This window comes from Carcharodon carcharias, chromosome 10, assembly GCF_017639515.1.
Source record: "Carcharodon carcharias isolate sCarCar2 chromosome 10, sCarCar2.pri, whole genome shotgun sequence".
Taxonomy (NCBI): Eukaryota; Metazoa; Chordata; class Chondrichthyes; order Lamniformes; family Lamnidae; genus Carcharodon; species Carcharodon carcharias.
In genome coordinates, this window is record NC_054476.1 from 55,586,815 (window position 1) to 55,612,260 (window position 25,446).

At 42.7% G+C, this 25,446-nt stretch overlaps 1 protein-coding gene across 8 annotated transcripts in view; it reads right to left on the bottom strand.

Moving 5' to 3' along the window:
* Positions 1–9,288: 9,288 nt before the first annotated feature.
* LOC121283091 (cytosolic 5'-nucleotidase 1A) overlaps positions 9,289–25,446 on the bottom strand; it is a 55,901-nt gene continuing 39,743 nt past the window's right edge. For 7 of the 8 annotated variants that reach the window (XM_041197181.1, XM_041197180.1, XM_041197183.1 and 4 more), the window contains one exon: positions 9,289–14,547. In XM_041197181.1, coding sequence (XP_041053115.1) covers positions 14,242–14,547 — 306 coding nt within the window. In that variant the 3' untranslated portion in view covers positions 9,289–14,241. Of the gene's footprint in view, positions 14,548–22,036; positions 22,092–25,446 lie in introns of all 8 variants that reach the window. The other variant, XM_041197185.1, reaches the window with a different exon arrangement.

The window sequence follows — 25,446 nt, forward strand, 5'->3', positions numbered from 1 at the left end:
CCTCCATTCTCCAGGGGATCGAACTCAGGAGGTAACCCAGAAGATGTGCTGGGGGCACCCAAAAGTCCCCACACAAGAACTGCAGGGCAATTGCCCAGGAAGTTTAAACTCAATACAGGCAATTTCTGTGCACTGGGAGCTATCCAATATGCTGATTTAAATTGGAGACTTCGGATGGTTCCAACTGTATTAGCGGAATAGTTACCCAAGAAAAGTTAGAAGGATTAAAGCCACTTCAAACTCCTGGGTAACTATACGAGTGAACACTCCAAACCCACTTTGGACTCCCTGACTACACTCCAAAACCCCCCACTAGACCACCCAAATACACCTCCCCCAAACACATCAATCTCAACTAACCCCCAATCCCCAACTACTCTTCTGACCCCTGAATACTCCCCCACCCCCTCTGACTACCACCAGACAACCATCCTCACCCTCTGATTACTCCCCCACAACACTCCCCACTCCCCGACTACCCTCTTATTCCCTGATCCCCCATTCCACCACCCCTGACTACCCTCCCCAACCTACCAACTACCCATCCTACCTCTTGACTACCCTCCCAACTACTCTCCCAACCTCCCAACTAACCTCCACAACAGCTGACTACCTCCCACTTCCCTGACTAACACCAACCCCGTCCCCACCAACTGACCAGCCTACCTACTCAACCCACCCCATCCCCTACGACACATCCTACCTTCCCCCAACTAATCCTAGCCCCCCGGCCCACCCTTTCCTCACCCCACCCATACTACCCCCTCAAATCATCTTACCCACCCCAACCCCATCCCCCATCCTAATCTCACCACCCCCCAACTGGTTCTTAGCCTTTTGCTCAAACAATAAATGTTGCCTGTCCTTAGATATTTTGTTCTTGGTAATTAAATGCCCCTGAAATTTCAAAGGCTCATTGGACAGTACCTGTGCACAAATTACACATTACAGTTGAGGTTTATCTTCACTTCCAGTACATAGAAAACCGAAATCCAAGTAGCCATCTTTGTATATTCCTTTATTTTGGTGGATTAATTGTGGCTTTATAATTTTACTTACACCTTCACCTCTTCGGTGTTCTTCAGCCCTTTGTTATGATCCCTGTAGACACCTATAACTTCTAAAAAGAGCTTTGAATTCTCAGTGACCGACTCAAAGGATCACATGACAAGATTTCACATTAAGACTTTTATTGTAACAAACACACTAAAAACAACATTGACTAAACATTACTTAGTAGGCAATTAGTACTCTAAACTACAGTATATGTCTCCCCTTAACTTCTAAACACAAATGAAACACCCCAAGCCATGTTTATAAATTACACCACCCTCTCCGCAGAATGTTAGTCTTTAAACAAACAAGTCCGAAGTTACCCCCAGCTTCCAAAGCTCGCTCCTCCCTGTTTTGCTAAGTTGTAACATCTGGTTTCCATTGAAAGTCATTTCCCTCAGTCTTCTGAGAATCCCTGAAATTACTTACACTAGCAAGGCCCACTCCAGCAACTTGTTCTGGCCAAACCTGGGCAAATCTTCCAATATCTATTAAATTTACACTGGTCCCACTTCTCCAGATAGAGAATGTGCTCCAATCCACATTCTGCCTGGTGGCTAGTAGAGAGCAGCCTTTTCCCACCAGCTGCTGTTTTCCCGCCTCTGTCACCAGGACTCTCGTTCTCTCTCTCCATAAGGCCTTTGAGTCAGCAAGTCTGCAATAGCAAGGCCAGTTGCTCTTTCCTTTGTGTCTAGCGGTGAAAGCTGGATTTGGCTTTCAAAAGGACTTGACCTGGGCCCCGTCCCCATGGCAACCAGTTTACAAAGGCATATTGCCAGGCAGAATGAGTGGGAGGCCACATGCTCCATTTTATCCATTTTATCTTGAATTAAAGCAGGCCGTGTAAAACATAACCATCTTCTAAAACCTTGCACTCGTAACGCCTTAAATCTGAACTTGATGAAAGCTGTTTTCTATCATTTTTCTATGGGTTTTGTTTTGAAGTTGATGTTCATATTAAAAATGTATCCATTATTAATACTTATTGTGTGTGCCTACATTGATTTTTCCTATATTTTGTCATTTTTTTTGCTCCTGTTGAAGTACCCTAACACATCTTGGGTAAAAAAATTTAATAGGTCCTAAATTTGCAGCCCAGGATCTGTTCCACCCCATCAACCATTGGTTCGACAAGAAATGAACCAGGAACAACAAATGTAGTGCTCATGAGGGCCTCATTTTGTGCATGCCTGTCAGAAAGGACTAAAACTTAATGTCTATATCTTCCAATTCAGAAACAGAATTTCCCTCTTAGTTCAATTCCAAATATCAACATGGTGATGAAAACCAGTGACTTGAATTAGTAGTATTAGTAATGGAGGTGGATTGCACACGACAGAAACTGGGAAAATAAAGAGGGCCCTAAGCGACTTTAGCCATCTGACCTTATCACTATAATTCCTTTAGTTATTATAGGAGCTCCCTCTTTTACCTCCCCAGTACAGGCCACTTGGCTCCAGACCTCATTACAGTCCTGACCCAAACATTGACAAAAGAGCTGAATTCCAGGGTGTGTTGAGAGTGACGGCATTTGACTGAGTGTGGCATCAAAGAGCGCCAGCAAAATTGAAAGCAATGGGAATCAGGGGGAAAGTCTCCAATGGCTTGAATCATACTTAGCACAAAAGAAGATGGTTGTGGTTGTTGCAGGCTAATCAGCTCAGGCCCAGGACATTGCTGCAGGGTAGGGTCCTAGGCCCAACAATCTTTATCTGCTTCATTAATGACCTCCTCACTATCATAGAGGAGAAGGTGGTGTAGTGGTATAGTCACCAGCCAGAGGCCAAGGCTATTGACACTAGGGGTTTGGGTTCAAATCCCACCACAGCAGCTGGTGGAATTTGAATAATTAATTTTTTGAAAAAGGCCTGGAATTGAAAGCTAGTCTCAGTAATGGTGCCATGAAGTTAACATCAGTTGTTGTAAAAACCCATCTGGTTCACTAATGCCCTTTCAGGAAGGAAATCTGCTAGCCTCATCTGGTCTGATCTATGTGTGACTCCATCAATGTGGTTGACTGCACTCTGAAATGGCTTAGCAAGTCACTCAGTTCAAGGGCAATTAGGGATGGACAACAAATGCTAGCCTTGCCAGCAATACCCACATGAAAAGAATTCTAAAAATCATTAGGTCAGAAGTCACATTGCTTGCTGAAATTGCAGTGTTCAGTACCATGTGCAACTCCTCAAATGCTGAAGTAGTTTATGCCCAAATGCAGCAAGACCTGCACAACATTCAGCCTTTTGTACCACACAAGTGATAGGCAATGACCAGAGAGAAATCAGTACCTCCCCTTGATGGCATTAACATGGCTGAAATCCACCCCCCCATCATCAACATCCTGGGGTTTACCATTGAGCAGAAACTTAACCAACCATATAAATACTGTGGCTACAATAGTGGGTCAGAGGCTGGGAACTCTGCAGTGAGTAACTCTCCTTCTGACTCCTAAAAGCCTTTCCAATTGTCATGAAAGTATAACAATTTTTATAATATTTTTCTGGTTTATTGTAAAGTAGGTTCATGGAGGTAAGTATAGTTGGGTTTGTCTGTGTGATTTAATTACATCTGGAGTCAAGTAGGCTGCAAGCTTTAACTCATCAAAAAAAAGCTAGGTGCTTGACAAGCTAATGAGTATACATGGATGCTGGCTTAGCATGTAAGGTGTGAAGGGAATTTGTATTTTTTGATACATGAAGGGAGATTTGGATTTCAAAGGGATTTTAATCTATTTACAACTAGCCAGATAAGCAAAGCTAAAGAATATATTTATTTTCCCAAACGTTACAGATAAGAAATAGTAGCAAAAGGAAAGTTTTTTATATTGTGAGGAAGATACAGTTTCAAAGACATATGAAACAATGGAATTTACATGTTAAAAAGAGCAAAACATATATAAAGGAGAATGTTGGGCTATGTGTGAGAAGAAGACCATGTGAAATCTAACAGTGGTGTCTGAAATAGCCTCAATGAAGCCTCCAGTATTTGTGCATAAGTCTGCTGTCTACCGAAACTGAAGCTGAAGCTGGAGAAAAGCCATTTGGAATTCGACTGTCCAGGGTATTGTGTTAATTTTCTGGATCTGTTTAAAATCAAAAGGCTGTTGCTTTAAAGGGAGTTGAACTGGGATTCAGGTTAATTAGGAATTTTAGGAGTTATTATAGTAATAATTGTAGTCTAATGAATGTGCATGACATATTTTATTTTGTTAATAAGTATTTTAATTTAATTTTTTTAAATCTCTAAAAATCTTGGTGGGCTTATTACTTCTGGATTCAGTGCACGCATCTCAAAATAAATACAAATTGCAAAATCGCTGTGATAGCATGGTCAAGTTTCCCTTGTGGATTTGGTCCACCTGGCACACATCATCTGCCACGTCATGACACAAATTCACAAGACACTAGTCAGAAGTACGATGGATTATTCTCCACTTCCCTGGATCAGTGAAGCTCAAACAACATTTGAGAAGCTCAAGGCCATCCAGGACAAAGCAGCTAAATTCATTGGCACCCCATCCATCATCCTAAATATTTGCTCCCTCCATCACTGGTGCACATTTGCGACGGGGTGCACCATATACAAGATGAACTGTGGCAACCCCTTGGGGCTCCTTTGACAGCATTTTCCAAACCTGCGACCTATCCCACCTAGATGAATGAAGGCAGCAGACACACGGGGACCACACACTTGCAATTTCCCCTCCAAGCCATCCTGACTTGGGACTATATCGCCATTCCTTCACTATCACTAGCCCAAACCCTGGAACTCCCTCCCTAACAACATTGTGTGTGTACCTACACCAAATGGACTGCAACAATTCAAGAGGGTGACTTGCTACCACTTTAGCAAGTGAAATTAGGGATAGGAGATAAATGCTCATATTGCCTGGGATGCTCACATCCCACGAATGAATAAAAAAGAAAAAAATTGTTCAGGTCAAGTGTTAGAGGTTGCCCCTTGTAAACATAGCATCATCACTGGTTTAACAGCTGTATGTACTGCAGATTGCCTGATGTGCAACATGCCCTCAGGGTGGATTGAAGGGAGTGAATAACATAAAAGCTTCATATTATGATAACCTTTACTTCAACAAATAAATTCTTATTTCAGGTGTTGCCTACAGGTCACCCTGCAGCTGATGGTACAACTGCATAACAGCATGTCTTGTGAAACACGTCTAGATAGCACCGGTGAGCTACAATCCATGGGAATTGCATTTTTAGAAAGAAAATAAAGATCAAAGATTGTGGAGGTGAACAAATAATTCCTAGTAAACGAAATCTAACTTCTGCATCCTTGGTTAGTGACAACACCGGAACAATACCCCGAGTGCTCTTTGGTTTTGAGGCCTGAGTTTATGTTGGGCATTCAATGTCTTTCCCCTCCATCTGCAAGAAATATGGGGTGTCCACTTTTGTCATAATTAAATAATGGGTGTAAAAGGGTAATAGTTGAACTGGTATATCCCAGCGGTTTGGAAGTTGTCAACTAATGTTTGTACCATATGAGAAAGGTATACAAAATCTTCAGATACAACTATCTTCACCTTTCTCTTAATGCTAGCAAAGTTCTTCATAGTTAGGCTCAAGGGACTGTGAGACTCAGTTAGGAACCTTCCACCATACAATTTGCTTCTGTTTGAGTGTGTCCTCAACTCTCTATAGGGCCATCATACTTCGGGCACCTGTTGCAGCAGAAACATCGAGTCTTCATCATTAAAGGCAGCAATGCTTCCCATGTTTCTCCAGTCTTACACGACAAATAGTTTCTAATTTTTTTGACCCCAGTAATGGATGCATGAGGAGACAAGAGACTATGCCTGAATGAGACAGAGACTGAGTGAGTAACAAAGTATATTCACATGGCAAGTCCTGGTAGGTCTTTTTCAGCTTTACATATAGATTAAGAGTCAAGCTCTGACATAGAACTAACAACCTTCAACTAAGTTAGACTATCTAGTTAAACAGGGAACTGACTGGTCATGGCAGTTATCTGTCAATCAGCTGAAAGCAATTATTTCAATTGGTGTCAATTACTGTAGCAGGAAGCTAAACTAGCTGGTGACCCATCAGAGGGTCTATATAAGAGACAAGCTTTTCAAACAACACGGTAGTAAGGGACACATGAGGAGATAATGTCAAAGACAGACTGAGTAGTGAATTAGATGCACATGGGAATTTGGTGCATGTGGGAAACCGGTGCTTTAAGTAAGATTTATTGCAACTCGTAAAGTATGTTAAGTATTAGTTGGATTTATCTAGTGGGGTACTGCAAGTATAAGTGTTAGGTGCTGCTGCACACCTTCCATTTTCTCGCCCTTGTCCGTCGCCTGGACACGCCCTGGCGTGCCTTGTTGCCGTCTGGCGGCGGAGGCCCCCGATGGGAGGCCCTCTATGGAGGTGTCCTCCCCCTTTCTATTGGGGACCTGGATTGGAGGGTGTTACATGCAGCAGTCCCCTATAATAAGAGGATGCATAGGTTCACGGACTCTCAGGACACGTGCCCTTTTTGCGGTCTTGTGGAGTCCGTGGACCATGTATACATAGGGTGTTGTAGGCTGCACTCCCTTTTTAGTTATTTGAAAAACCTTTTATTGATGTTTTGTTTGCACTTCAGCCCCACGCTCCTGATCTATGGGCACCCGGTGCAGAAGGGGGTCGGGAAGGAGGAGGACCCCCTCGTGAACCTGCTCCTGGGCCTGGCCAAGTTGGCCATTAACAGGTCCAGGCAGCGGGTGATCGACGGGGGAGTCCCGCCCGATTGTTTGTCCCTCTTCCGCGGCTACGTTCGCTGCCGGATATCCCTGGAGAGGGAGCACGCGGTGTCTGCTGACACTCTCGAGGCCTTCCATGCTCGGTGGGCACCGTGGGGACTGGGGTGTTTTGTTGACCCCTTTAATCACATTTTGATTTAAAGTTTGTAAGGTTCCTTTAAACTTTGTCCTTGGTTTTACAGCTGACCTGAGTTAGGGGCTGTGCCTGATTTATCCCAATTTTGTTGATATGGTTTTCATTTAAAAGATTATCAGTGTTAGGTCCGCAGCTGTTCACAATCTATATAAATGATTTGGATGTGGGGACCAGTTGTCATATTTCCAGCTTTGCTGATGACACCAAATTGGGTTTGAATGTAAGTAGTGAGGAGGATGCAAGGAGGCTTCAAGATGACTTGGAGAGGCTATATGAATGGACATGGCAGATGGAATATAATGTGAATAAGTGTGAAGCTATTCAGTTTGGTAGAAAAAACAGGAAAGCAGAATATTTCTTAAATGGTGAGAGATTGGGAAGTGCAGGTATCCTTGTTCATGAGTCACATGCAGGTGTAACAAGCATTTGAAAAGCAAATGGTATGTTGGCCTTCATCGCAAAGGGGTTTGAGGCAGGAGTAAAGGTGTATTGCTGCAGTTATATAGACCCATGTGAGACCTCACCGGGAGTACTATGTATAGTTTTGGCCCCTTACCTAAGGAAGGATGTACCTGCCATAGAGGAAATACAATGGAGGTTCACCAGATTAATTTCTGGGGTGTTGAAGTTGTCTTATGAGGCGAGGCTAAGGCTGTATTCCCTAGAGTTTTGAAAAAATGAGGGATGACCTCATTGAAATTTACAAAATTCGTACAGGGTGTGACAGGCTGGACTTAGATATGATGTTCCCCTGGCTGGAGAGTCTAAAACCAGGGGATATAACCTCAGGATAAGGGGTAGGCTAGTTAAAACTAAGATGAGGTGGAATTTCTTCACTTAGAGGGTGGTAAATCTTTGCAACCAGAAGGCTGTGGTAGCTCAATCATCGAGAATGTTCAAAACAGAAATTGATAGATTTCTGGAGACTAATGACATAAAGGGGTATGGAAATAGTGCAGGGAAGTGGTGTTAAGGTAGATGATCAGCTATGATCTAACTGAATGGTGGTGCAGGCTCGACTGGCTGAATGGCCTACTCCTGTTCCTATGTTCAGAACCACAATTTTCTCTTTAATGGCTAACTAAAACTCATTTAAGATTTTCAGGACCTCAGCCAGGCCAAGTTCCCTGGGCAAGTTTGTCTTGTGCTTGCAAGCTTATTCAAACATAGGGAGGAAACTCCCATTGAAAACATTTGGCCAGGCTTGCCCTCTACATTGCAGTTGTAGGTGAGCCTGGGCAATGGACCCACTTAGCCACACCTTTGTCAGAAAATCCAGGAATGGATGTCTAGGGATTACATCTGAAGAATAGTCACTTGGGTGCGCCATTAGAAAGTTGAGGATGAGAAGTCAGAATTCAAGAAGAGCCAGTGCCTTCAGCAGAGAGTGTGTGCAGTTTTGGTACTTGTGCTTCAATACACACTGGTGAACAAACATTTTGTGCCAGTGAGTAGGCCAGATGGTGCCTATATTTTAAAGCAGATTTAAAGCACCTGCAGTAAATAAATGATCTTGTGTTTACTTTGAAACACCTATTAGAACATCTATGCAAGTGAGTTCTTCTCTCTTCTCCTGAAGGTATTAACTCATGGCTTGGGTACAGTCCCAGTTAGCTCCTTCTCAGCAATTGCGTAGTGCCTTTGATGCAGTTAAGTGTCCCAAATACCTGAGGTGTAAAGAAAAAAAGTGGAAACTGAGCCAAAGAAGAATATTTTAGAGGGGATGGCCGATGGCTTGGTCAAAGAGGTGGTTTGTAAGGAGTGAAGAGGAAAGGCAAAAAGACTTTGGGGAATTCTAGGACATGGGGCTTAGGCTGCTAAAGGCATGGCCGCTAATGGTGAATCAGAATCAAAGGGAGAAAGATGCCTAAAATTAGAGAAATGGAAGTGCGGGACAGGGTACAGTAGTTGTAAATCTGCAGATTAGGGAGATAAGGAAAGGTGAGGACATGGAGTGATTTAAACACAAGGATAGCCATTTAAAATTTGAGGCACTGAGTCTATATAGGTCAGCGAAGACAGAAACGATAGGTGAGCAGAACTTGGTGAGGTATAGGATACAAGCAGTATGAACTGGTTTACAGATGAAGACTGGATGAGGGAAGCCAGCCAGGAGAGCACCTGAATAGTTGATTCTGGAAATGTCAAAGGCATGGATAAGGATTTCAGCGGCAGATGGGTAGAGGCAGATGACGTTACAGAGAAGGCAGTGCTCATTATGGGGTGAATATTGGGTCGGCAGCTCAGCAAGAACAAGCTAGTCACTTTACATTCACTTCTCTTGGACTGTTAGAGCACTGCTTGTCAGGAATAAACTATCACAAAAATTTGATACGTTTATTGTGATAAGTTGATACATTCAAAGCCTCTACACTTCCACTGTACACACAGCTCCATAGCAAGGTGAAGGCAATTACAGGCTTGAAAGAGCACAAAAACAACAGCATTTTGCAAAACCTGTTGGGTTTATTGTAGATGTTGACAGCATTCATCAGCTCATTTTTGTATAGTACAGAATAAATAGCAATCTAGGCCCCTAGCCATTTCCCAACTATTTTACATAATACCATCAAAAAGCTAATGTATTATAAATCGGAATATAACTGAATTGATCTCAGATCTAGGAGAAACAGCTTGATGAAACCACCTGGTCTTTTCTTGCCTTTATATAAGTGCAAGGACAAAGTTTTCTGAATAAGGAACTATACTGCTTACATAATTAGTTTATAATAGTATTGAATATTGTTGCATAATTTGATTAAATACAGCTTAATCTAAATTACATTTTGCATGGAACCCAATCCTCAAGAATGAGCTTTTCAGCCCTGATTGGCAACAATTGAAACCTAATTCCCAATAACATTGGCTAGGAAAACATGACTCAGGCTACATTATTTAAAAGGATGAAAGCCCAGTTGGATACTGAAAAAATAATTCTCACCTCACTCCTCTTTGTGAAACAAAATATAGGCTGCGCTGTATTCTTATTATGTGCATACAAAATGTGCTACTCCTCCACCATTATAAATATATGACAGTATATTTGATTTTGATGGTGCATCCCTAGACTGGGCAGAACTTAATCCACTTACTCCATTATCCTATCCCAAATCCTGCAGGTGGACTTATTAATTTGTAAGGCTGGTTGTTCACTCTCCAGGTAACCCATAAAGGGGTGGCCACTCGCCTGAAGTGATGGGATGATGGTGCAGCCCCTCACTTCTCCATGAAAGGATCAAGACTGCTCTGGCCAACAAATGGAAGAATTTTAAAGACTTTCAGGATAGATTCTTCATGGTAGGCCCTAGATTCAAGCTATAACAATCCCTCTAGGGTCAACTGTTCTAAAATTTGTTCTGAGTGAGGCCCACATAGCACACAATTTCTTATAAACAGAGACACTTGAATTATCTGGCAGTATCTCTGGGGCAGCTCAGGAAAGGTACCTCCCCAAGAAAACACCAGTATAGAGCAGAGAATTGCCTGCCTCCTCAAGTGGAGTTCAAGATCGCAGTTATAAAGGAACAGAAACACCATTTTCCAGCTAAGCATCCTAATTCCATCGCATGAACCAGTGGAATTTCTGGGCTAATGTGCGATATTACCCAGTCCTATGTATAGAGGGTTTGCTATTCCTCTGTTAGATACATAGCATGTGTCATTTTCCTACAAGATCTTTATTTACTTTAGAAACAGGATGTGTTATTATCCTCTAAGATCTCCATTACCCATATTTACAGTGCTATTTTTCTACAAGATCCATACTTACGAAGATTAATAGTTACAATTTAACCACAGCCTTATTAAATATTCAATCCTAGTGACTGTGGAACTAAGTCCTCAATTTTTTTTGCTGATTTAAATCGAAATTTAGATTATCTAAATTAGTTGGTACTTTGGCTTTGATCTTGCAATTTATGACACCATCTAATCTACTGTATGGTATTTCCTTATAACATTCTCAGATACTGTAAGGTTCATAAGATGTCCTTTATTTCACATAATTCAAGCTATATTACAGACTGCATTTTTATATAATTTTCTTCAAACCTAAAAAGGCCATCAGTGATATGTTTAAGCAAGCTATTGTTTTAAAATCGCAGTGTGATACCTAGCTATAGGGTCCAGAACTTCTAGGCACAATGTCTTGTCTGCAGGGAGAAAGTTGGAACAGTATCAAAATAAAAAAGTGTTTCATTGCGTTTCTATTTTTCCAATCATCATCACCTTTAATTGATGGGACGGTACCATGCGGCCTTTGGACATAAACCTTCTCAATTCCTGAACAACAGAAGTTGCCTTTCTGAAGTGGCAGACTGGTTGGTACAACTTTTTCTGCCTTCATCCCTTCTGCCACAAGAGTATAGGGTTGTAATATCATTAGCAGCAGCCATTGCATAAACAAGAACACAAAATCTCACATACCAAAGACTGGTGAGATACCATTCAAACAGGAGTGCAGCGGGTGGAGCCTTAAATTCTCTGCATATATTGGCGAACCTTTGCAGTTAAGGAAAATCCAAAAATCTCTTTGGTTTTATAATTTATCAATAGTTTTCTCTCCAAAACAAAATGGTTGTGATCATTCAGCAGGGACAATATCAGCAACTACATTGTTGGGAATTTGTTCTCAAGCTGGAAGAATATAACTTGGAATGTTGTAATGCTCAAATGCATTTTTGGATGTGCTCTGTTAGTTCAGTTCCACACTTATAGCAGTTTCTGCAATAATGAAACAGTTGTGATGGTCAATTGGGAATCATTCTCCCTTCTCTGTCCTGAATATATTGCTTTCTTTCTAGAGTATGGTTCCATTGGTACCAATAGCTATCTGATGCCTCAAACAAAATAATTCTCTTCGTGCAAACATAGACAGTAAATGCCAAGTCGTTTGTCTATGAGGAGAATATAACCAGGACTCAGGCCTCCTTCACATGACATCCATACATATGCACTCATTGGAAGAGTTACCAGATGGTGATTTGGAGGAAACCCAAGTCAATGCCCTCCTCCCTAATCCAGGCAAGTAAATGCAAACTGCAGCATCCCTGGTCTAGATCATCTAACTCAACACAGAACAGAGATCAAAGTTGGGCTTTCCTGGTCTATATGGCTCACCCATGCAGTATATAAACTCATGAGCCACTAAGGGGGGAGGGGGTAAATAATCAGTAAATATATTAAAAAAGGACATCTTCTGTAAAGAAAAACAAATCTAAGCTAAGGAATAAGGCTCATTTTATATTCAGGTACATATTTTTATGAAGCCAATATAGAACATAAGAAAGAGGAGCAGGAGTAAGCTATGTGGTCCCTCCAGCATGCTCGGCATATTCTGGAATGCAAGTAGCCTGTGGGTTGAGCACATTGGATGTGTTTGGTCTCTCATCATGACTCATTTCCTAGATTCCACTGCCAATCTAATTCAAGTTGCACCACAAACTTTAAAGATTACAAAGACATCTATATTATCCTCAAATGCCTCTAATCCCAATCCCTAAATTACACATATAGTTTGTCAGCATCACAAATGTAAAAGGAAGACAAATGAAAGAAAATACTCAATGTTTAAATCCCTCACCTAAAAAACTTCTCAGAGCTCTAAAATGACAACACATTGAACTATATTAACAGATTATTATCACAGAGGCCAACAAGGACAGCTAAAGAAGCATAGTGGCTGTTTGGTCTATTCTTTAAGCATAATACTTCACTGTAGATGGACCAAGAAGAGTTTGTGGTTTTTCTTAGTTAACCTTTGAAAATGTTCTCTGTTGCAGGACCCCTGCACACCCTCTATTCCAGCAATGTAAAACAAAGCCTGGTTTCCTTCCTGGAATCTGTCCACCTTCCAATGCTTGTATTAGCATAGCTGCAAATTGATAAGAGTTCCACATGTAGTGCTGCTCACCAGATTCTCCAACTTTAATGTTTATTGGCAAATTGGAGAATATACAGGGCTCCACAGAGGAGGAACTATTCTGTATATAAGCAACTGTCACCATTTAAAAAAAAACTCCACAGAGCGCACTTCCAGCAAGGGATCTCTTCCCTTTGTGCTGGCTTACTGATAATACCTGAATAGCTTTTAACACCCCAGTGGAAAATCAGAATTGGGAGGCACGGGGTGTGTGGTTGCCAAACATTCTGCTCAGGTGTCTGTGAGAGGCCTGGATGACTTTTCATTGGCGAGTTGCCTTCCACAAACAGAAGTCGCTGGTCAGATAAGTCACACGCATTTGGATGAGTTGCCCTGATCCCACAACGAAAAACATTTTGCTTACCTATTGGGGGCTTCATTGGATGTGGCACAGAAGTCATTGGTCAGTGTGACCATGATGGTTGCTCTGGCCAGGAGGCCATTAAAATCGCCTCATAGTCCTAGCTTAGTGATAGGACCCTGACGCAGGCAGATGACTCAACCACCTGGCATTTGAACACTTGAAGGGTGGGATCAAAGCAGGAAAAACAGTTGCTCAATTTTAACTCATGTTTTGCCCCGGAGGCAGTTAAAATGCCTTCAACAGCTTATCGTTTAAAAGATCTCCCAAAATTGTCAACTTTACAAACAATATTTTAATTTTAGCCAGGCAGTCAAGAATTTGACACCAAACTCCAGTCTAGAGAGTTACAACCCCTTTCCATTCACTTTGGTACAACTCTCCAGTTCTGCTTAAATTCAGGAGAGCTTGAAACAAATTAATGGAATTGCAGGAAACAAAGGAGGTGGAAATAAGAGCCAAAAAAACTTCTACCACTTACAAAATAAAATCAAAGTTCATAAAACATGTTGAAAATCAGCATCTTTAACTTGTTAAAACTTCTGCTTTTAATTCCACCAACCAGGACACTGATTTTCTGCTGCAGCACTAGTGTTTTGATTGTTTAAAATGAAATTTTGTGAATTTTGTGTTCACAAGGTGAAAGATGCAAGTCCCAGGAGTGGCACTAAGAGTCAAAAAAACCCCATAATATTTTTACAAGCACCCTTCAGCATGTGAAATTAATTTGTACCGTCTACATTGGGATGGAAGGCTTTAATATACAAGGGTAAAATTTCTAAATATGTGCTTCTTCTGAGGAGCCTCACCTGTTTGGAAGCACAATTTAGCAAATTGTGCATTTGCAGCCCGTGGTTTCAATGGATGGAAACTCAGCCTGTGCATGAAGCTGGTTAGCAAGGCTCTACTCCTAGAGTGAACAATCAGAAAATTAACCCTGTAATGCTAGCCAATATTGCTGTCACTGCCCATGAAAAGGGAAGTACCACTTCAAACTATTCACAGCCACTTGGCACAAAGGCAGATGGAATTCCATATTCACGTGCCCCTTTGATATTACGTGCATTATCATCAAAGAAAATGTGAGGTTGTATGTGGAATAAAATTGGGCCTTTTGGAGCTCCTGCCATGAAGAAAGCTTCATCTATCTTGAGTCCCCAGTCACGCAGTGTCTTAATGGCTCGTATACCCAGGTCGTTGCCACTTCTCGCCGTCACCAGGTATGTGCAGATCGGGTCATTCTCTGGGTTAAACTTTTTTTTCATCTCTCCAAGAATCATGGCAAACTCCTTCAAAGGGCCCTATCAACAGAACAATTAAATTATTAATAGGATAACAATGAGCTTTTAAAAAGTTTTTAACAGATATTTTAAAGATGTAGGTGTTGGGGGTTTACGTAAAATTAAATGAATGGCACCAACTGCAAATGATAAGTAACAAGCCCATGCTTAAATGACTAAGACATTATTCTAGTTATATTTTTTTCCCTTCCTATTTTGAATCTGCTTACTTACCCTTGGTTACAGCTCACAGGCTCGTTCCGATAGCTTGGGCAATAATTGTGAGGGTCAACAGTTTAGGCTTTGTTGTTCTAGGGATGTAATCATCACTGGCAATTGCCCTCGAGAATTGTCCTGGCAAAGCCAGGTGAGCCACATCTTTGAGCTGCCGCAGTCCATGTGGTGTAGGTACAGCCACAGTGCTGCGAGGAAAGGAGTGGACACCTCACAGTCAACTCTGATAATCTCATAAGTCAAAGTTGATATACAATTACTTTCCAGGGTGAGTGGATAGAGATCAGATCAGAAATTTGGACTGATGCACCCCAAACTCCCTAATGTACAGGTATTGAGGCAATTGTGGTACTCTCATTGATCCAGGTGAGATCATCTTTGTCATTGCCATACCAGATAGCGTGCTGATTGACTAAATCAGTAGCGGTGTTAATTGATTAAGTGAAAATTATTTTTTCCTTCTGCTTGCAGAGATTTCCAGTGAATTCTATGCTGTATATTAAAAGCATAAACCATTTTTCATCAGCAAAATGACGTGGATTGTGAACGCATACTTTTTTTTCCAATTTTCTCCCCTCCTTTCATGAAGGAATGATGAATTATTCTACCATGGGCAAAAAGATGGACTCATGTGTAAGTCCATCAGCAAGTTCACATTATGACACATCAATGGAGAAAGAGAACAGCAGTGGAAGTGAACGAAGGAGCAAGGAGAGTGTTTCGAGGACAAGAGGTGAGGGATAGGCTTTTCATAATTTGATTTTAAGAATGGTAAACATTGAATAGGTCAAATTTTAAAAAAAAATCAAAATATCAATGAGTGACATGGTGAATAAGGAAATTCTGGAGTGTATCTAGATCAGTTACTGTCTCTATGATGACAGCATTCAGCTCCATTTCTCTACCAATTTCCTTGACTCTACAGTCATCCAATTGCTTCCAGGCTGGCTCTTCAAATCAAGCCACTGATCAGCCAGAATTTCCTCCAATTGAGCACCTACATTCCATCTCCACCAAAAACTCCTATGTGAAAGGATTCCATCTCCCTCTCTCTCTGCTCGCTCAGGCCACATCTACAGATCCTCAATGTTGTTAAATGATGTCACAGAAGTGAGTTACAAAGCTCACATGCTAGCACCATTGTTCCCTCTAAGCTGCGTGGGTGCTTGATCACTTAGCAATCGGGGCCATACGAATAGGAATATGGAATTTGAAACACAAACCAATCAGCCATGACCTTATTGATTGACAGAGCAGGCTCAAGGGGCTGAATGGCCTACCTCCGCTCTTATTTCATATGCTCATATGTCACCTTCAAGCTGGACAGCTTCAATCTGCAACCTCACTTTCATGACCACTGACTGAAACCACGCTCTGGTCACTTCCCAAATTTTTATTTCGAACACTCTCTTAAGCAGCACCCTCTGAGCTCCACATGCACAAACTCCATTTCACCCAAATTTCTGTAGCCCATCCTCTTACATTCCCCATCACGCCAATACTTCTTCCCCTGCAATGGCTTCCTATTCCCTATTGCCTTCTGTCAAAATGCTAATCTTTACCTATAAATCTCTCCACAGCCTTTCCCTTCTCTACCTCTTCCAATTTTGGTCCCCACCAGAGCCATTTTCCCCTCAAATTCTGGTCAGCATTTTTTCTTTCTTCTCAATCCCTCACAGAATCACACAGTGCAGAAGAGGCCCTTTGGCCCATCGAGTCTGCACCAAAATGTGAGAAACACCTGACCTACCTACCTAATCCCATTTACCAGCACTTGGCCCATAGCCTTGAATGTTATGACATGCCAAGTGCTCATCCAGGTACTTTTTAAGGATGTGAGGCAATCCGCCTCCACCAGCCTCCCAGGCAGCGCATCACCACGCTCTGGGTAAAAAAGTTTTTCCTCACATTTCCCCTAATCCTCCTGCCCCTCACCTTGAACTTGTGGCCTCTCGTGACTGACCCTTCAACTAAGAGGAACAGCTGCTCTCTATCCACCCTGTCCATGCCCCTCATAATCTTGCACACCTCGATCAGGTTGCCCCTCAGTCTTCTCTGCTCCAGTGAAAACAACCCAAGTCTATCCAACCTTTCTTCATAACTTAAATGTTTCATCCCAGGCAACATCCTGATGAATCTTCAGTGCACTCCCTCCAGTACAATCACATCCTTCCTATAATGTGGTGACCAGAACTGCACACAGTACTTCAGCTGCGGCCTCACCAAGGTTCTATACAACTCCAACATGACCTCCCTACTTTTGTAATCTATGCCTCGATTGATAAAGGCAAGTGTCCCACATGCCTTTTTCACCACCCTACTAACATGCCCCTCCACCTTCAGAGATCTTGGACACACACGCCAAGTTCCCTTTGTTCCTCAGAACTTCCTAGTGTCATGTCGTTCATTGAATACTTCCTTGTCAAATTACTCCTTCCAAAGTGTATCACCTCACACTTTTCAGGGTTAAATTCCATCTGCCACTTATCTGCCCATTTGACTATCCCTTCTATATCTTCCTGTAGCCCAAGACACTCAACCTCACTGTTAACCATCCGGCCAATCTTTGTGTCATCCGCAAACTTACTAATCCTACCCCCCACATAGTCATCTATGTCATTTATATAAATGACAAATAATAGGGGGCCCAGCAAGATCCCTGTGGTACGCCACTGGACTTGGCTTCCTTCTGTCATCACCCGCTGTCTCCTACAACTAAGCCAATTTTGAATCCATCTTATCAAATTACCCTGTATCCCATGTGCATTTGCCTTCTTTATAAGTCTCCCATGTGGGTCCTTGTCAAAGGCTTTGCTGAAATCCATATAAACTACATCAACTGCACTACTCTCATCTACACACCTGGTCACCTCCTCAAAAAATTCAATCAAATTTGTTAGGCATGATCTCCCTCTGACAAAGCCATGCTGACTATCCCTGATCAAACCTTGCCTCTCCAAGTGGAAATAGATTCTCTCCTTCAGAATTTTCTCCAATAGTTTCCCTATCACTTACGTGAGACTCACTGGCTTGTAGTTCCCTGGCTTATCTCTACGACCCTTCTTAAATAGCAGAACCACATTAGCTGTTCTCCAGCCCTCCGGCACCTCCCCCATGGCCAGAGCGGAATTAAAAATTTGGGTCAGAGCCCCTGCAATCTCCTCCCTTGCCTCCCTCAGCAGTCTGGGACACAAATCATCCAGACCTGGAGATTTGTCCACTTTTAAGCCTGCCAACACCTCTAATACCTTGTCAATCACTGTATCAATTTGTTCAAGAACCTCGCAGTCTCTCTCCCCAAGTTCCATACCTTCACCCTCATTCTCTTGGTGAAGACGGATGTGAAGTATTCATTGAACACTCTACCGATGTCCTCTGGCTCCAACCAGATTGCCCCCTTGGTCCCTAATGGGCCCTACTCTTTCCTTGGTTATCCTCTTCCCATTGAGATACTTTCAGAATATCTTGGGATTTTCCCTACTTCTACCAGCCAGAGCTTTCTCATATCCCCTCTTTGCTCTCCTAATTGCTTTCTTAAACTCTACCCTGCACTTTCTGTACTCCACTAATGCCTCTGCTGATTTGCTCCCCTTGTACCTGCGAAAAGCCTCTCTTTTCCTTTTCATCGTATCCTGAATATCTCTGGTCATCCATGGTTCTCTGGGCTTGTTAATCCTTCCTATCACCCTAGAGGGAACACGTTGAGCCTGTACCCTTCCCATTTCCATTTTGAACGTCCCTCCACTGCTCTTCTGTAGATGTCCCCACAAGTAGTTGTTCCCAGTCTACTTTGTCCAGATCCTGCCTTATTTTACTAAAATCCGCTCTCCCCCAGTCCAAAACATTTTTTTGCAACTTGTCTCTTTCTTTGTCCAAAACAAGCTTAAATGTTTTGGTCGCTATCACTAAAATGCTCCCCCACCACCTGTCTGGCTTCATTCCCCAGAATTAGGTCCGGCATTGCACCGTCCCTTGTTGGACCCTCTACATATTGACCTAAAAAGTTCTCCTGTACAAATTTCAAGAAATCCACTCCATCCAAGCAGTTAACACTATGGCCAGATTTTTTACGTCGGCGAGTTGGGAGCGGGGTCCGCTCGCCGACACAAAAATGATGCTGGATGATATCGGGGGTTCATCCCGCCCCATTTAAATATTCAGAAAGGTGGGCGGACAGCGCGATCAGCTTTCCGCCTGCCGACATGTCAATGCCCAAGTGAGGCCATTGACAGGATAATTAAGACAATTAAAGGCCCTGCCCGTCCACCTTAAGATTGGCGGGCAGGCCAGGAGCCCCAGCGGGCTTCTGAAAAAACATGAAACCTCAGGATGAGGTTTCATGTCTGTTTTAAAAAACTATAATAAACTTTCAGTCATATTTATTAACATGTCTCATCTCATGTGACATAATCATATGAGGGGGACATGTTAATAATTTAATTTTTCTATTTTTAAATTTTGAAGTACTGTCAGTGATCGCCCTGGGTTCGCACTTAGTATCAGGGAGATGTGTGCTCTTTCGCATGCATGTGCGACAGAGCGCACTTTGACAGTCGAGAAATCCCCCCCCCCCCAACACAGGAAGCGCATAGCGCTTCCCGTTGGCCCGCCCACTCAAAGTGGCAGCGGGCCCATTTTGGTGGCAGAGTTCAGCCCATCAAAGGAGAAATTCTGCCCTATGTCCATCCCAATTAATGTTGGGAAAGTTGAAATCACCTAATATTGTTATTGTGTTTACACACCTCTGCGAATTGTGCACATATTTGCTCCTCAATTTCCCGCTGATTATCTGAGGGTCTATAATAAACACCTAACAATGTGGCTGCCCCTTTTTTATTCCTAAGCTCTACCCATAAAGCTTCATTCGAAGCCTCCTCCAAGATATCATCTCTCCTTACTGCAGTAACTGACTCCTTAACTAATAATGCAATGCCTCCTCCTCTTTTACCCCCTCCCCGTCTCGCCTGAAGATTCTATATCCTGGAATGTTGAGCTGCTAATCCTGCCCCTCCCTCAACCATCTCTCTGTGATGGCTACTATATCACAATTCCATGTGTCAATACTCAACCTTAACTCATCCGTTTTACCTGTAATACACCTGGCATTAAAGTAGAGGCCATCCAGCCTTGCCTTACTCCCTTGAAATTTAATGCAGCTCATCCCCCATCCCCATTAATGGCAGAACTCTCAGCTGTCTAGGTCTCAGTCTAATTTCAAATGCATTTAAATCAGGAGATCATGCGATTAAGTTCCATTCCAGAGACTTCAGCACATAATCTCTACTGACACTTCAGTATAGTTCTGAAGAAGTGCTGCACCACTGGAGGTGCTGTCTTTCTGGTTAAAGCAATGCCTTGTCTGTCCTATTGATGTGATGTAGAAGATTCAAAGAAGAGCAGCAGAGTTCTTCCTTGTGCCATGGAGAGCATTTATCACTCAGCATACATCACTAAATCAGGTGTTTTACTTAACCGCTGTTTGCGCTACGCTGTCAAAGGTACAATCAGATGAGACATTAAATTAAAGATCTTGTCTGCCTGCATACGTGGACTTAAAACTTCCCATGGCACTATTTGAATAAGAGCTGGGGAGTCCTTCCTGATGTTCTGGTGAATATTTATCCCTCCAACCAACACCAAGCGAAACAAATTATCTTGTGATTATTGCATTGGTCATTATAGGGGGTTTGTAAACACAAATAGGCTGCCTTGATGCTGCTTTTTGAGCAGGCCATATTGTTCATGTCTTTCCTTGCTAACACTTGCAGGAAGTGATTGTTTGATGTATGTGCTGGGACATCGTTTAACAACATTGAGGATCTGGTGTGTGCCTGTGTATGTATTCTAAAGAGTGAAGAGTTACAAATTGTTTGCCCTTGCATCTATAGATGGACAACTACTTGTAGAAGAAATATGCAGCAAATGCTATGTACACTATAAGGACAACAGCGACAGAAGGTAAATCAGAAAACATCAAACAAAAATACAAAAAACCAGGGGAGATGGCTATTTATAATACATAGGACAGTGGCATAGTGATAATGTCATTGAACTAGTAATCCAGAGTTGCCTTCAGGCTAATGCTCCGGGAACACTGGTTTGAATTCCACCACGGCAGCTGGTGGAATTGGAATTCCATTAATTAATAAATTCAATTGATTAAAAAAAATCTGGAATTGAAAGCTAGTCTAAGCATCGTGCCATGGTACTAACAGATTGTCATAAAAATCCATCTGGTTCACTATTGTCCTATAGGAAAGGAAATCTGCTATCCTTACCTGGTCTGGCCTACATGTGACTCTTAGCCGCCCTCTGAAATAGCCTAGCAAGCCACTTGGTTCAAGGATAATTGGGAATGGATGTTGTGTCAATATGACATGAAAAGAAATCAAAATTGTATGTATCAAAACTTTATTCTTCTTGCTATTTTAAAACGGACTTCTGCTGAAACACAAAATGGCTGCTACAGGTCACATGACTCACAAGATTGACCATCCGTTTTGGAAGGTTCCAACAGAGACTACAAGAATAAAAGATTTCCACTCACATCCTTGTGAAATATCACACCTCATTGTAAGACCACATTATAACCACGAAACTAGATGACTAAAAGATGAACTGACTCCCCCAGCTGGGATGATAACAAAGACATCAAAACTAGTTATACCCGAATAAGTGTTAACAGCCAAAAAAACAATAATACCTGGAAAAACTCAGCAGGTCTGGCAGCATCTGTGCAGAGGAGCACACTTAATGTTTCGAGTCCGAATGACTCTTCATCAGAACTGTTGAAGGGTCATTCGGACTCGAAACGTTAACTGTGCTACTCTCCACAGATGCTGCGAGACCTGCTGAGTTTTTCCAGGTATTTTTGTTTTTGTTTTGGATTTCCAGCATCCGCAGTTTTTTGCTTTTATCTAAGTGTTAACAGCCACCGTTTTGCTCCTAAGAGGAACAATGGACTTTAGCTACGAGGCTGCAATTAACTCACTACTGGGCCATGTCACATGGCCCCCCCATGCTTCTAGCCTTTTGGATGGTTTTAATATTACATTTCTAGCCTCCCAACTTAGTCTGCTGATTTAACACCAACTGGAAAGAACTACAGCAGCCTGACTAACCAAACAGCTGGCTACTCTCAAATCCTTGAAGCCTATTTGATTTTAAAAGTCTCTGATCAATGCCTGCCAAATGGTCTAAGCACAGAAAGCCCATCGTGCTGCAGTGTCCTTCATTTCAAGGATTTTCCTGTTGCTGTCTCCAACCAGGAACTCACCTGGACTGAACTTCATCAAAGAGGAAACATCCACTGGACTTTGACTTCTTGGACTCTGGAAATCAAGTAAACTAATATTCACTTCTGTTGATCTTTTACTGTTGCCCATAGTTGTAAATCTTCCTCTTTTCTATCCCCATGTACTGTGCGTGTATAAGTTTGTAAACATTCCCCCTCCACCCCCACCCTTCTTGGGTTTGAATGTGAATAAACTAACTTTCTGAGTTAATCATAACGTGAATTTGCTGTGAGTTATAGTAAATTGGATCACATAAACTGAGAATTTGGGGAAACGCACCACAGCGTACTTTAAAAATAATTCAAAGCACCTCTGCATCTGAACAGATGGGGAGAGGATAAAGAAGTTCAGTTTCTCTCTCTCCTGTCCATAACAATGGAAACAATCCCATGAAAATATTAAAAAATGTTCTCCAGCAGATTGCTAAGGCACCACCCAGGGGAGTGGCAGTGTCTCCATGGAGTACAAACCTGTTCAACCTCAGGATTATTGTATTTATGTTCTCACCCCTGCCACTCCACCAATGCTTTTGCTGTTACCTGTCAGCCGGCCGGCCCAGACTTTGGCAGCCCAGGCAGAAATGGTGCAGTTTGAAGTTGGTCCTCCTAGAGTTGCTCAAAATCACCCTTCGAAGTCTCCTAGATAGATTCTTGATTGACAAGGGAGTCAAAAGGTATAGGAATTAGGAAGGAAAATGGAGTTGAGGCCACAATCAGCCATGATCTTATAAAATGGTGGAGCAGGCTCAAGGGGCTGAATGGCCTACTCCTGCTCCAAATTTGTATGTTCATGCATTTATATGTTCTCCACTGAGAGTCAGCAGTATTCCATCAGCTATTCTGGAGTCTCTAGGGGAGTACCTTGTGGAAGCGATTAAGGATAGGCAATTAATGCTGCTTTGGCAGCTATCTCATATCATGTGAAAGGAAAAAAATGCAGGCACGGTTACCTTGATAGCCACAGACAATGCAGTGATAGTTGACGCTTAAATAGGAGAATTGTTCCCTAAACACCCACCTGCTGAGAGTCCCCTTCTTCTCAATCATCTAGCAACTTGTTCTGTTCTCCATGGCCTTTCTTCATTCTCCCAATCATACTCAATTTTAACAGGAAGGTCTATTAGGTTAACCACGTCTGCAAATAACTAATTTCAGCACAAACCTTGAAGCAACCAGAAAAATACCTCAGCACTAACTGGTTCACTCCCTGTAGTTTATTGAAACCACGCACAGACAAGTATAGAAAAGCTCACCAAATCACCAAGTATGGCATCGACAGCCAGAAGAAATATTCCAGCAACTAACATTTAAAAATAGTTCATGATCCCTTTAAATGATGCTAGTGAGAGGGGTCCTTCATACATCGTGATCAGTTGTGCACAAGATCGAGGGTCAAGGAAGCCCAACTGATTTGCTCAGACAAAAGACCATGCCCATCATGACATACTACAGGTAAAGTTCTTTACCTACAGTCCATCTCCCCAGCCCTGCTGGCACTCTGCGCACTACTCCCTCACAGCTCAGCTTCACATTGCTCCGCAACATATAAAAACACACACCCACACCTCTGCCCAAGTTCCCACCCGGGACAAACATACTCAGGGGTCCTTCTCCCCAACCCCCCTTCCTCCTGCTCACTCAGAAGCCCCTCCCCCAATCCCCTTCTCCTTCCCACTCAGAAGCTTCTCACCCAACTCCTCCTTTTCCTCACTCATTACTCAAAGCCCCTCTTGGCAATCTTCTTTTCCCCCACTCACTCTGCAGCTCCTCTCCCACACACCCCCTCAGGATGTATTCTCCCTCAGGGCTGTGCCAGGCCTAGGCCCGAGGGTGCTGCTGCTGACGGAGCATCCCCCTCCTCCCAGTTGTTGCCTGACCTCTGCTTGACTGCCTCCCCTGCCAGACCACCCCCAGATCCCCACCCAGCCCAACCATAGATCTGCCGAACAACCCTCAGAGGGCAGAGTGCTGGTCAGTTCTCTTGTTCCTTGTGGCTGAATGAAGTGGGCTGCACTGTGCAGCAGACACCGACACCAAAGATGCTTGGGCAGTGGCAAGAGGAGGCTCTAAGCATTCGTCTCAGATCTTGCCCAGAATATCCGGGACAAATGGCGCCCTTTGAAGCCCATGCATGGGATGTGGGATAGGAAGGCAAATTCCAGAACAATCCCAGATTTCAGGAATGCTGGCCACCTTGTTTACAAATGTGGCTTACGGTGCACTTCCTCTCGAAATTGTGAGCGTCATCATGGAAGCCATTTTCGAGCTGAAGGAGGCCTCATCGCACCCAAAACACAGGTGCCACGGAATCTAATTTTTCTTGCAATTGGTTGCAGTAGATATCCTTTCTTGCTACTGTTGTTCTAACCTGCACTCTCTTGGGTGAGGTAGGCTGAGGTTCAGCAAAAGTATGGACTATGGATAGAGGCCTTGACTTACACTAATTGCACACTGCCTCTTCAAAATAGAAGCAGCTCAATCCCACAATATTTTTCTGTCAACTTCAGTGAATCTGTAAATGCACAGTTGTTTACAGATTTACTAAAATTAACAGAAATCAGAAATTAATAGAAAGTGAATAAATACCATACATAGCAAACTAACAATACAAACTGGGACTCATTTACATCCAGTTCCTGGTTTACCTTCACTGTAACCCTTGACAGATTCACTGCTCCATTCACTGACTTCCGGACTGTGGGATGTTGATCAAAACTAGTTTGCATCACTGCTTGCTCTCCTTCTCACCAGTGAAACGGTGAAAGAAAATACTTTTTGGAAGCAAGGCTATTCCTAAAGACCACAGAGCAAGTGAAAAGAGGCTATTTATAATTTTAATGGCATGAACTGACTTGCAAGGTAATGCATTTTAGAAGGTTTAATACAGGCAGGAATTATACAGTAAATGGCAGAACCCTTAAGCGCATTGACGGGCAGAGGGATCTGGGTGTACAGGTCCACAGGTCACTGAAACTGGCAACGCAGGTGGATAAGGTAGTCAAGAAGGCATATGGCATGCATGCCTTCATTGTCAGGGGTATTGAGTATAAAAGCTGGGAAGTCATGCTGCAGCTGTATAGAACCTTGGTTAGGCCACACTTGGAATATTGCATGTAATTTTGGTCACCATATTACCAGAAGGATATGGAAGCTTTGGAGAGGGTGCAGAGGAGGTTTACCAGGATGCTGCCTGGTCTGGAGGTTATTAGCTATGAGGGGAGGTTCGGGAAACTCGGATTGTTCTCACTAGAGCGACGGAGATTGAGGGACGACTTCATAGAAGTTTACAAAATTATGAGTGACCTGGACAGAGTAGATAGTCAGAAGCTTTTTCCCAGGATGGAAGAGTCAATTACTAGGGGACATAGATTTAAGGTGAGAGGAAAAAACTA